This window comes from Puma concolor, chromosome B1 (genome assembly GCF_028749965.1).
Source record: "Puma concolor isolate L17-30 chromosome B1, mPumCon1.1.hap2, whole genome shotgun sequence".
NCBI classification, from domain to species: domain Eukaryota; kingdom Metazoa; phylum Chordata; class Mammalia; order Carnivora; family Felidae; genus Puma; species Puma concolor.
In genome coordinates, this window is record NC_141670.1 from 81,664,460 (window position 1) to 81,678,891 (window position 14,432).

At 38.2% G+C, this 14,432-nt stretch overlaps 1 protein-coding gene across 3 annotated transcripts in view; it reads left to right on the forward strand.

Moving 5' to 3' along the window:
- The window catches only part of SLC10A7 (solute carrier family 10 member 7), a 253,775-nt gene that overhangs the window by 202,253 nt on the left and 37,090 nt on the right, over nt 1–14,432 (forward strand). For all 3 annotated transcript variants that reach the window (XM_025921713.2, XM_025921714.2, XM_086704147.1), the window contains 3 exons: nt 720–803; nt 10,154–10,319; nt 11,269–11,320. In XM_025921713.2, the coding sequence (XP_025777498.1) occupies nt 720–803; nt 10,154–10,319; nt 11,269–11,320 (302 nt within the window). The remainder of the gene's footprint in view (nt 1–719; nt 804–10,153; nt 10,320–11,268; nt 11,321–14,432) is intronic.

Genomic DNA, 14,432 nt, shown 5'->3' on the forward strand with positions numbered 1-14,432 from the left:
GGTTGAGACTAACAGTGAGTATAGGACTGTGTTTACAGATAAACACTACCTATGCTACGGACAGTAAAATCTTTATGAAGCCCAGAGTGCCATCATTAGTAAGGACGAACCAAAAAATGAGGAGGGAGGCAAAAAGAGAGATACGCTGAAACTTTACGTTGAAAAATAATTTATGTTCCAGGAATTCCCGTTTCCTAGATTTTGTGTAAGAGTGAATTTTAAAGGTATAGGAGCTTCATTGGCTCTGTTTTCAAGTAGAAAAGTTAGAAACTATTTCATTTGCATGCATAGAAATGTGATCTTGATAAGAGAATAATGAGACACAGTATGTTTGTCTTAGGGATCTACAGACAAGTGACATAGAAAGCATACAAACTGTGGGTTATAGGTGAAATACGCCATGATTATGGACAGTATGAACAAACAATGACTTTACTAATCAGCAGTGTATTTAATAATAAGCAATTCAAGTTAATTGCAAAAACATAGTTACCATTTTCCCTCAATGGTAGTTTCCCAATAAAAATTATGTATTAAATTACTCAGTCTATTGTGTGCTAAATTCAGAAAATTAAAAGTAACTTCACTTGCTGTTTGTATGTAGCTACCCAATTTTTGGTGGCTGTGAGAGAATTCACTTACTGTGCCATTTAATTAACAGCAATATTTGGTAACCACTTCAAAGTAATTCTAACTCCTCTTATATTCTTGTTTTGCAGCTTGGCTCGTCCTCTTCTGTGCCTTTTACATCTATTTTTTCTCAGCTTTTTATGACTGTTGTTGTTCCTCTCATTATTGGACAGGTAAGGTCTCCCTCCAATTTCATCTATTCTTTTTTTGTGTGTGAATCAAATTGTGAATTCTCATGTAATGTCAGGACAACTGAGGCAAAAGATAGCCAGAGGAAGAGACAGTTAAAAGAAAATATAAGACCGTGAAACACAAGGTTTCATCAATCACAATATACCCATATTTTTATTTCTTTATTTAATATCAATCTGCTTTGCAGAGAGCTTTATATAGGGATGCCTGCACAGAATCTTGATTGTTTTAATTTATTATCTCCGCTTTGTAACCATATAGCTCGCTTAAAAATACTTAGTAAATCATTTCCTTATTCTCCTTCTGATAAAGTCTCAGCACTTATGACTATTGTTGGGGAAAAAGCATCTGGCTGGCTGGCTTCTTCACAGCTCTCTTCAAGAGCAGTGATCATACTTGTGATCAAGTAATTAATAAAATAAACATTTAATTCTATTAGCTTTTACAATTAGATCTTAGAAAATTTCATTTCCTTTGTCATTCTTATTGAATTAGACTAATAGGAGAAATCCTTATATTTAACCTCTTATAGCAAGTTAATAATAAGCACATAATTGAATTATAACATGCAAATTTAAAAACACTGTAATGGAGCACAGAATTGTACTACTAAAATGAGTGAATCTCAGTGACTCTCAGGAAAACACTGTATGTTAAAAGTACAAATGTTGGTTTAAGAGCAACTAGACTCTAGTTATTGGTTCTACTTTTTATTTGCTGTGTGACCTTGGGCAGGTCACTTAATCTCCTTAGCTCCAGGTTCATAATTTATCAAATTATATAATGATAGTACCTATCTCAAGGAGTTGTTGTGAGGATTAAATTAAAAGTGGATGCATAGCGGGGTGCCTGGGTGGCGCAGTCGGTTAAGCGTCCGACTTCAGCCAGGTCACGATCTCGCGGTCTGTGAGTTCGAGCCCCACGTCAGGCTCTGGGCTGATGGCTCAGAGCCTGGAGCCTGTTTCTGATTCTGTGTCTCCCTCTCTCTCTGCCCCTCCCCCGTTCATGCTCTGTCTGTCTCTGTCCCAAAAATAAATAAACGTTGAAAAAAAAAATTAAAAAAAAAAAAAGTGGATGCATAGAAAGTTTTCACCATAGAGCCTGGCATCGTCATTTTCAAATTCCCTGTCAATACTAAACAAGAAGCAACTCCTTGAAATATTAACCGTAAATAATTAACTATAAATAATTTGAAATATTAACTATAAATAATGTGTTACACGTACAGACATGTAATATTTACACACTGTCTTAGCTAGGTTCTCTGGGAAACCGTGTGAGACACAGGTTTCCATGCAGGAAGTTGGCTGGGGGAATACCCTTGGGGTGAACACCTTTGGGAAAGTAAGAAAAGTAGGACGGGGAGGAGGTGCAGGACGATGCAGTTCCAGCAAAGGCCTCTAGCTGCTCTGATCCCTCAGAGTCATCCTGTCTAAGACAAGAGTGCCCAGTCTTTATTCTCTTGCACTGACTAGGCATTAGGTACTTGCTTCCCTCCACTCCCCGTGAGAGGTATAACCTTGAGAGAGTCTGCTGTCTTAGCAGCAATTCCCAAAGAGGCACTCAACTGAGATCTTTGGGACAACCAACATGCCCTGCAGATATGGGAATAAACACTTCAGTCAAACGTACAGCATCCACTACATGCCTCCATTTTTTTTTTTTAACTTTCATGCTATACTTAGAAAATGGACTAAGTTTAGGGTTAAAGGGAAAGACTTAAAAGTAGTCGAAGAATACCATTTAATTAAATATAGAATGAAGGGTGCCTGGGTAGCTTAGTTGGTTAAGCATACACCTCTTGATTTTGGCTGAGGTCATGATCCCAGGGTTGTGGGATTGAGTCCTGCTACAGGCTTCACACTGAGCATGGAGCCTGCTTAAGATTCTCTTTCTCTCTCCCTCTGCCCCCTCCCCTGCTTGTGTGCTCTATCTCTCTCTCAAAAAAAAAAAAAAAAAAAAAAAAAAAAAAAAAAAAAAAAAAAAAAATATATATATATATATATATATATATATATATATAATGATACTTGGAAAACTACTTCTCCTACAGTGCTGCTCACATCACAGGTATTCTGGATAAATATTATGTCCCCTGCCTAGCCCCTTGTGGGGCTCAAACACACGAACCATGAGACCATGACCTGAGCCAAAATCAAGAGTTGGCCGCTAAACTGACTGAGCCACCCAGGCTCCCCTCCCTGGTTGCTCTTTATTGTAGCACCTTGATTCCTTTCTTGACCTTTGCCACAATATATACTTATCTTTTGTTTGCTTGTTAACTGTTTGTCTCCTGCATTAGACTATAAGCTTCCTGACTACAGGAGCCATATTTATTTTGTTTACCATTACATACACAGACCATAGGCACCCAATAAATAAGTGTGGAATGGGTGAGCAAGGGAATGAATAGGTGAGAGTTTTGTGATCAGTAAGGGAACTGCTGTCTTATAGAAGCATAACAGAACCCACCTGCCCTTCTCAGCTCTAGAGAGTTCAAGCTGTGGATACTGTTAGTTTAAACCCATACTTGTTTTCTCGGTTCTGAAAATAATTCCATATAACCTGAGGATCATACATTCTTTTCTTAGTGGATCTTGAAAATATCTCTGTTAATAAATGTTTGGCTTAAAACATATGGACCAAAAAACCTTTGTCTATCTTCTAGTACCACAGTCCTTTAATGGCTTTTTTCAAAGAGGAAAATATTTACATATACCTGCCCACCTCTTGTATTCTAGTCTTAGGAATTAACAATCACACCCCCAGTCTCCAGCTTTAGAAGCCACCCTGCCTCCTCTTTTTCTGTACATCCTCACTCCCTTACATCCAGGCAGTCACTAAACGTCTCCGTTTCTGCCTCAGAAATCGTTCCGTCTGGCCTCTGGGACCTCATTCACACTGCCAGAGAGGATGCCACCACTTTGTCATCTCTCGTCTAAATTATTGCACTTTCAGAGTGTCTCTCTGCCCTAAGCCTCTTCTGATTCCCAGTCAGTGTCTTCACTGCCTCCAGGATAGCCCTAAAAAACAAATCAGATTATCTTGTTCTTCTCCTTAAAAACGCCCATTCCTTGTGTGACTCACAAAACCCTTCACAGGCTGGCCCCACCCTGCTTCCTCAGTGTCACCTCCCACCATCCCCTTCATGATGGCACGTCCCGTGCCAGGCCGCATGTGCTCCACTCTCTCACCTGCTCATGCCCCTTCACTGCTCTCTGCTCTTCAAAGGCTTATGGTTCCCATCTTTTCCACCAGCAAACTGCTGTTCATCCCATAAGACTCAGTACATAGACGCCTTCTGGTGTGCAGTCAACCTGCTCCAACTCCCCTGATCTAGACTAAATGCCAGTTCTCCCATTGTACTTGATTCATAAATTCATCAGGAGAGATTATAATTGACCTGTGAGCTTCCTAGAAGCAGAGACTCTATTAGTATATTCAATAGCACACTCAATAGTACGGTGTGAGCTGTATAAAAAGACTGGCTGAAAAAAACTTTGAACTTACCTTCATGAAACCCCCGGCAGCTATTTTACCTAGATCTCCAGCTCTACTGGAGAAAAACACATAATTGGTCTCCTCTTGTTTCAGATTTATGACCCCAAACTTAAAATGTCACTTAACACTTCCTAGAAATCCTACTCTGCTTCTTTACAAGATTATGTCACCCTATCTTCTATTTCCAGGTCTCTTTTGCTTCCCCTAATACTCTTCCACTTGCCCATTTCACTTGGGTTTCACTGACCTTTTGCTTCTGTTTCTCAAACATGCCAACTTTGATCCTGCCTTAGAAGCTTTGCACCGACAGTTCCTTCTGCTCGGAATACCTCACCTTTCACCTCCTCAGAAAGACCTTTCCTTACCCCTCCTCCAGTGGCTGCCTGGTCACAGCAGTCACTCTCATATCATCCTACTTAGTAGGGATCATTATCTCCCTCTTGTTGATTTGTTTGTTGTTTTTGCTTTCTATTTATCTTCTTAAATAGAATATAAGCTCTATGATACTGGGGACATTTTCTGCTTCTTTATCTCTATTTGTTTGCAATCAGTTGATTCACCTGAACTTTGTGATGTGATCTTTGAGGATCTTAGAAAGGCTCATATATACTTCTTCAGAGGAAGTAGCTGAGGCAAGGTGGTCTCATTTCTCAATTATAACTAGAGACGCCACATTATGAAAGTAAATATTTCTATTTAAATGAGATTTTTATCATTTTAAAATTAGTCTTTTTTAATCTAAAGTTTAAAATGAGATTTTTATCATTACCTTTTAAATAAACAATGGAAAGAAGAGGGAGAAGAAAAAGACCAGGAAGGGTGAGTTGAAAATATTTTTCCTTCAACTTTTAGTGATAATAAAACTTTATCATTTAATTTTTTACTTTTTATATTTCTGAGAGTTAATTTAATTTTATTTTGTGTGTGTGTGTGTTTTCTCCATACAATACTTCTTTTCGGTTGAAATCATTATTGACTGACTGCAGTGTGTCTAGAAATAAATACAATGGTGTTATTGTATATTTCTTTTTTCCTTATAAACCCTTCGATACATCTAAATCCTTGTGACAAATACTTATTTCATGCATTATATTGAGAGGGTTACGAATAAATGTTAATGAAACATAACACCCACCGCCTTTGAAAAATACTTTTCAAAACAGCACCCTAAACCCCATTTTTTTTCTGTAAACTTTTGAGGTTGGCTTTTCATAGTCTTCGGCTAAAGCTGAAGATAATGTTATTAATGCTAGTAAAACTTTGTACTTAAAAAATTATATTAGGTATGAACTATTTTCATTGCTTCACTTGAATGGCTTTGAGAGAAAAGAAGCTGTTACATTATGCAGTGGGAGATACTGGTAAACAGTGTTGTGATAGAAAAAACATCAGCAAACTGGGACTTGGAAATAAGAACAGCCATTATTCACCATGTACAGGCCCTGTTTCTGAGACATTTGTTTATTTAGTGACTTAATCCTCCCTGTGACTACTACTATATCCAGTTTACAGATGAGGCACAGGAAAGTTAAGGAATTTGCCCAAGATTATAAAGAAGCTCCAAAGTCTGTACCTTTAACCATTATGCTGTTGTTTCCTGAGGAGGCAGAGGTGATATTCCTGCTCATATTCCCCTCGCTGACCTTTTAACATTATATGCAAGTTGTTTGGGCTCTCTGTGCCTTTGTTACGGACTGTAAACCGAGCAGGATAATATCTGCACAACTTCTCTCGTGAGACAGAAATTAAATAATACTTAAGTAGATGATGGGTGTTTACTCTTCCCATGTATTTTCATTGTTTATGCTTTTTAAGAAAGTATACAGATATTATTCTTAATCTACTCAATATTTAATGAAAATATTTTTAAAGAAAAGTGTTACATAAATTGGATTCGATTTTGTATACCTACCTCTACATTTCAACAGACTATTAAAGAAAACACAAAACACTTTATGAAAATATATGGATTCGGTGGAATCGAGGATAAAAATTGAAGAAACAACCTAAAGTCACCTTGAAGCAAAATAAATCTTTAAAATTCAGACTTAATATGAGAAATTATCCGTCATATATCCCCACTCAAAAATCAATTTGTAAGTATAAAGACAGAGTAGAAGGAAAAAAGCATGAAAATACCCTGGAAAAAATTGGAGAAAACTAAAATGATGAATATTACACTTCTCTGTTATCTCAGTATATTAGCATTCTTCACCTAAGACATATCTTCTCAGGTTTCCAGCTTGGAGGTCATAAAGTAATTGATATGTGACTTCGCTTATTAGAAGTACTGGGGGTCAGATCTGAGTTTCCCTTTAACCCTTCCTGGTGTTTAATTTAAAATAAAATTAGTCAGTCAGAGAAAGACAAAAATCATATGACTTCATTCATATGAGGACTTTAAGAGACAAAACAGATGAACATAAGGGAAGGGAAACAAAAATAATATAAAAACAGGGAGGGGGGACAAAACAGAAGAGACTCATAAATATGGAGAACAAACTGAGGGTTACTGGAGGGGTTGTGGGAGTGGGGGATGGGCTAAATGGGTAAGGGGCACTAAAGAATCTACTCCTGAAATCATTGTTGCACTATATATGGTAACTAATTTGGATGTAAATTTTAAACAATAAAAATAAAATCAAATCAAAATGAAGAAAGTGAGACAATAAATAGCTCCTTGGGGAAGATGTTTTTCCTTCCCTCTCCATAGGGAAAAGCAAGTCAATGAGGATTTGTCAACTAATGTTGAATGTCTGAGTTTCTTTGAGCTGTGTAGAAGGTACAGATGAATTAGAATAAATTCTGAAGAAAAGCTACACCTGGCCACCTTAGGAAGATGCCTTTTCCCACCTCATCCTGACTTTCCCCACTCCCCCCTCTTCTGAGGCATCTCTGTCAGGTTGGGTTGCTATCTCTAGCAAAGGCTTGTTTCCTATAAGGTTATTAACTGTTTCTACAAGGCAAAGAAATTTGGAGAATTTTAAAATGACATGGATTCTTGACAAATGGAGGGTGATTCTGTCAAAAGTGTAAATGGCTGAATGAAGAGAAGAGGAGGTTTCTCGAAGTTTATATCCAAAGCATATCTTTAAGGCATATCAACACTACTTCACCCAGTAGTTTATGAAAGGTTTTAACCCTTTTCTTGCTACATGGTACAAAAGCAGCTGCTTTGTGAACTTAATTTTAGAAGAAGATAGAAAATCTCTTTGGAGCCTGGCAAGATATAATATGGTTTACTTAGGAAACACAGACAAATATCACTATAAGGCTAAAAACAGTGAAAGACAATCTGTTTTCCCCTAGGGTTATTGTTTCACTTGTGGGTCTGTCTAATTTCCAACTTTCTACTTGTTTTCTGTATCGAGATTAAGTAACTAGTGTTAGCACATTGATGTGTTTAAAAGAAAGATATTTTGGCTTAGGAGGATGCAGGACTTAGGGGTCCATGTTTCTTGACATATTGAAAGAGTCCCACTATACTATGAGACTGTAAGTACTTCGTATTGAAGAAAGACATAATAGGGGCACCTGGGTGGCTCAGACGGTTGAGCATCCTACTCTTGATTTTTGCTCAGGTCATGATCTCACGATTCCTGGGTTCAGGCCCCACATTGGGCTCTGTGCTGACAGTGTGAAGCCTGCTTGGGATTCTCTTTCTCTCCCTGTCTCTCTCTCTGCTTCCCCCCACCATCCCGCCCCTGCTCGGGTGTGCATTCTCTCTCTCAAAATAAATCAATGAACTTAAAAAAAAAAAACTTGAAGAAAGATGTAATTAGGTTGACTAAGCCAAATTGCAGCTTATAAAGTCGATTGATTAGAGATTTGTCTTCTTGGTTTTTAAAATGGCTTTGACTTCAAAGTTATACCTCATTCATATTTATCTTTTTATTTTGTCAGAGAGGTCAGTGGTGGTGGAAGGAGACACTTCTACTTTGGGAATTGGGATCATACATTCTATAACTATTGCAGAGAGGACCTTTGTATCTTTAAGCACTGTATATGCAAACAAGATTGGAGGACAGCATCAGTTTCAGTAGCTCTGTGTAATTTCCATTTATTTATTTCCTAAAGGAGTTGAGTTGTAAAAAACTTGAGCAACTACTAGATTTATGCTACCAAACACAACAGATTATAAAATGACCTTTTAGATGAAATCTCTGTAGTCTTCTAATAAGCAACCACCTACATGGGGACATATCTCAACATGGGGCCATCTGGGGAGCTCAAGCACTATTTTCCAAAATTTGTGTTCTAATCCATCAGTCATAACACTCTGTGACAAAACTGCTCTTACTTCTGTATACCTGACTACATTTTTTAAAAGTAGTCTCTATGCCCAATATGGGGTTTGAACTCACAACCCCCAAATCAAGAGACACATGTTCTACCAACTGAGCCGGTCAGGCATCCCTATACTGTACTACATGTTAACTTCATAGAAAGAAATGAACACCAGATCAATCACTGTGGTTTGGGATCACATCTACAAAAAGAAAAAAAACATAATTTTTTAAAATAAATCCAGCTATTATTTTAATTAAAGATCTGTTTTTTTAAATATTTAACCACGATTTATCTACATACATATAAAAGACTTTCTCGTTCATTCCCACCCCACCCAACCATTGAGGTTTTGTACCTGTACTTGATTCCAACTGGTCTCCCTTTATTAATACTGGTATTTCACTTACAGAGTCCTTGAGAATGGATGAAGTTGATCTAATAGCCATTTGTCAAAAGGTTCTCTTGAGAGTAGTTTGCTCTGTTCTTGAGTATCCGTGAAGGTATGCTCCATTGCGAATTAAACCTTTTTAGTCACAGAGTAGAAGATGACAGAACCCCATCAGCATTGTCAGGAGAAGTTCCCTGACCTCATTATTGCTAATGGATCATGGTAATTCAGCCTGTTGTGAAATCTCATGTTCAATTATGCAGGATAACGAGTGACTCGAAACTTAATATGTCTCAACTATAGTCCTTCTTACAGTGTTTGTTCAGCTTTTTTCAAAAGTGTACGATTTTAAATAGAGTGGTTCACTTTTATACCCAGGCAAATGTTATCCAGTTTCATATCCAGGCAATATTCAGCCTGTCCTGCTTTTAAACCTCTGATTTGATTTTTAAGTAAGAGAGGATTGCTGTGTAACTTTTGTAGGAAACTTAGGACAGGTTTATTCATTTTTAAGTGTTAGTTCTGGAATTCTAAAAGCATGCAAATGGCATTTGTCTTTGGATTCACAAAAACTCTAGATATTCGGAGTTTGAATTATTTAAACTCCCACAACACATGCACTTTTGCTTTTCAAGCATGAGTTATAATTTAATTAAAAACTTCTGGTGCATTGCTTGCATTTTAAATATTAATATGTTCCATGGATCACTTTCGATTATCTACTGTCTTGAAATTCTTGAAGATGTCAGATTTTTAAGATTCCCAAAGTTGCACTTGGAATTGTCTGTTGAGGCCAAGGGGACTGTGATAATTACACACATCCATTAGGATCAGCAGAGGAGATAAACTTTGGGGAGGCTTAATGGGCATGTCTCAGTGACAGCTAGCAAAGAGCATTTGGCATGATTAAGGATGGATTTGAATGCAGTTGAAAATACACTCTCATTATGGACACCAGTGGTAGTCGCACTACAAATGTTAAATCCCCCAGAAGAAGGGTGATGTGGCAGGGAAGCTTTGAAATCCACTGTGGCCATCATCCAAATTACTCTCTTTCCTTTATGTCTTTCTGCTGTCAGAATCACTTTGTGATGCCCAGTTCAACTCTCTACGTCTTCGAAAAGAGGCAACCTGTTGATCTCTATGTTTCAGATCGTCCGAAGGTACATCAAGGATTGGCTCGAAAGAAAGAAGCCGCCTTTTGGTGCTGTCAGCAGCTGCGTGCTCCTCACGATCATCTACACAACCTTCTGTGACACATTCTCTAACCCAAATATTGACCTGGATAAATTCAGCCTTCTTCTCGTACTGTTCATAAGTAAGTTGGGAGCCGGAATATCCCTGCCAACCCCTCATTCTCCTCAGAAGCAGAGTGTAGTGATCTGTGTTAATTTGATTAGCAAGGAATACTGAGCTTCGTATTATATATGCTCAGCGGCTTTATCATAGGTATCTGTTCTTTAACAAGACATCAATTATATATTTATGATTATGATTTAATGCCCTTTGTTTTTTGTGTCTGATTTAGAGTAGTTGATGCCAGATGAAAGAAGCCACAATATCTGTCAAATTCAAATGTTAGATGGAGCACTCTTGTGCCAATTTATTTTACTATAACTTTAAGCTAATCTTGCCCTTCATTGTGGGTTACAAGTAGGATGTATAATATCTGATCCTATTATTTTCTAAGTATAATAATTGGCTGTATTAGTTAAAATGTGAATATTATAGCATCTTTTCTATTCAAATATATACCCAAGGTAATATCATGTCATTTTCAGAAGCAGCAGACTATGAAACGCAAGTAACTGCCAGGATCAAAAATCAACCTTTTGTTCTGTTTATCCTGTAATACCAAAGACAACTTTTGTAATTATAATACCTAAGAATCTTTTGTCATTAAGATCAATACAAGTTATTCCAAAATATATATCATACACTACTGCAGCTATGCCGTTTCCTATAAATACTCGTAGCAAAAACCAGCACTTTCTAAATCGAACAAATTAAATCAGCATGTCTTAAAGAGGGTTTCAGATTTGCAGAGTAGTAGGCATCATAATTTATATCTGTGGATACGTTCCTTCAGGAAGAACAGGTTGTGTCCCACTAACCTAAATGATTCTATCAGTTTAGCAATGTATGTTTATCTTTCTAGTTGAGCTTCCATAAGTTTCAGATAAAACTAAGCAGACCAGTAAATAAGCTACAGATATTTTTATAACCCTAATTTAGATTCAATTTTTTTTGTTTTTTTTCTTCTTCAGTATTTTCTATTCAGCTGAGTTTTATGCTTTTAACCTTCCTCTTTTCAACAAGGTAAGTGATACAATATCTCTGGTGGTTGTTGGTTTTCTAAGTGACAAATCGTGCTATTTACTTGGCTTCTATGCCACTCTGCTGTTCTGGCTTTTCTCCTACCTCCTGGACATTCCGGCTTGCTCCTGCCACCCTCAGGTTGTAGATCTTCCCGAAGAGCTTGTCGGTAGCCCTTGTATCATCTATTCACGTCACGTGCTTAGGCAGCCTCCTCCATTCTGCTGGCTCGAGCTGTCAGCCTCCTGATGATGGTTTTCAAGGCGGGACCTCCCATTTGGATGTTTTTCCTCAGTTCCAGCACTATTTATCACTCACCGTTTAGATATTTTCACCTGTCTTAACAAGACCTCAGTGTCAAGCTATTCTAAATGGAATGAATTCCCCCCCCCCAGTACTTCCTCTTTCTCTTTCATTTGTTCATTTTTAATGGGATCACCATCCATAGAGTCTCTCAGACTGGAATCTTTTGCATCCTTATTTTTTAAATGTCTTGATCCTACCTGTGTAATATTGTTTGTGCTCCTAGAGCCACTTCCCTAATTCAGGCTCTTGTTGCCTCTTTTCTCCCTAGACTATTGCAGTGGATATCTTATAGGTATCTTCATTTCTAAAGTGAACTTGTCTTATGCATTTTGTACTGTTTCTAGTAACTCAGAGTTCTGAGGATAGCTCTTATCGGAGATCTTTGATGATTCCAGTGCCTATAGAATGAAGTTCATTTTGGGGAGCTAAGTGAACCACTACCAACATTCATGCTGTATAAGCTTCAGGTTGTGGTAAAATCTTTGCTGTTTCTTAGAGGAACCTCAAGCATTCTCATTTCTGTCCCTTGCTTAGGCTATCCTCATTAAATTGGTCTCTGTGTCCTGGCCCATCTTTCTTGTTCTTAAAGGCTCACCTCTAATGTAGCTTCTTACACTAGTATTGTATATTCAACAGACATTACTTAAGCCCTCGGTATGAGAAAGTTACCATAGTGAATATCACAAAGAAGAGATGATTCTGATCTTGCATGAGTTTGCAGACTAGATATACGTACTCTTAGTGGATGGACAGTGAGCCATCCTGAAGTCACTTCAAGAAGGCACTTCCAAAGAGAGTGGTGGAGCAAGGCTTCATGGAAGAGATGGGATTTGACATGAGTTATAAAGAATGGCTAAGTATTCAGCAAACCAAGATGCAGAGAGGGGGTTCTTGGTGGGGAAAAAACCAATAATGCAAATGTGGACACACACACACACACACACACACACACACACACACACACACACACGGTAGGACAATGGGAGTAGAAAAAGACTGAAAAATAGGGGCACCTGGGTGGCTCAGTCAGTTAAGTGTCCAACTCTTGATTTCAGCTCAGGTCATGATCTCACAGTTTGTGGGCTTGAGCCCCTTGTTAGGCTCTGCACTGACAGTGTGCAGCCTGCTTGGGGCTCTCTCCCTCTCTCTCTGCCCCTATCCTGCTCACACTTTCTCTCTCTCTCTCTCTCAAAATAAGTAAATAAACTAAAAAAAAAAAAAAAAAAAAAAAAAGATTAAGTAATAATAGTAACTAGAGGGTCAGACTTAGGCCAGACTGCCAGGTGATGGCAGTAAGTTGCCATGAGGAAAAGGGTTGTCTTTGAGGCCTGAAACAGTGTCAGAGCCGTGGAGGGTTCAGGCTTCACATTAGGCACTTGGCTCTTACAGCACTTGGTACAGCACGAGGCTGGCTGATTGTAAACAGTCAATAAAAATTTATTGATTGGTGTAATTTGAACCATTTTCCCTAGCTTGTGGTTGTGATTTATAAAGTAAGAGTAAAGCCTGGAGCCATTAAGGCACCGAGAAAATGGGACTTAATTGGGTAAGTCTAGGAGTAGGAGCTATTTTAAAGTTCTTTTGTAAATGATTTGTTATGTCATGCTAGAAAAGATGTTTGCCTTTCCCCAGCTGTTTGTTTCCTGATCCTTGTGGCAGAAGTAATAATCAGACGCACTTATTCATTCTATCCCATCAGACTGGGGAGGATGCATATATCCTGTCAGTGACTGAAAACATCTTGCACAGCACAGAGTAGCCACTACAGGAATTGCTGAAGGAGGAGTGGGGCTGGGAATGGTGTGACAAGTGGTTGAATTAAAACTGAGAATTTTCAGTATGGAGTAGACTGGATTTTCATAAGGCCTTGGGGTTTTAAGACCCTTTCTTTCTGCCTTCAATGAAGTTGTGTTGCATTTTGAAACTGCCTGACCCACTGTCAGAATGCACATTCTTTGATAAACAGTAGAATAGGGAGTGGCTATAATCCTGCTCCTCAGTAAAATGATTATATACCCCCAAAGCATTCCATTAGAATTTGGGGAATTTTCAATTGAACAAAATTTAGAAGATGGTTTTTACTTTTTTCTCCCCCCTTCACTATAGGAGACTTCATTGTGCCTGAGGATTTTATTGGAGGAATGAAAGATACCAATGGTTATTGAGCCCTGCTCTGTGCCAGGCACTGTGCTAGGGACAATGCATATGTTTTTTCATGTAAGTCTGACAGCAAAGACTATGATACTATACATTTTTATTGATATTTTGCTGATGAGGCCCCATACATAAGAGTAATTTAGTTTAATAACTTGCCTAAAATCAGATTTTAGTAGTTTTTTTTCTTCCTTTTTCAAAGTTTATTTATTTTGATAGGGAGAGAGCACAAGCGGAGGAAGGGCAGAGAGAGGGAAAGAGAGAGAATCCCAAGCAGGCTCCGCACTGTCAGCACAGAGTGTGACGTGGGGCTCGATCTCAAAAACCATGAGATCATGACCTGAGCCAAGATCAAGAGTCGGATGCTTAACCAACTGAGCCACCCAGGCGCTCCAAGATTTTAGTAGTTTAATAAAAGATGGCAAATAGTACATGTAGAATTGAAATCTATTGCCATTGGACATTTGTCCATACTTTTTCCACTGCACTAAACTACTTAAGTTACTTTTAAAATTCATAAGTGCTTGCTTTGGTTAGGGAATTGGTAGATAGTATTTAGCTGGATTCTTCCAGTTCACTCATACAAACAAATTAGTCAAAGACACCAGGGGTGGGGCGCCTGGGTGGCGCAGTCGGTTGAGCGTCCGACTTCAGC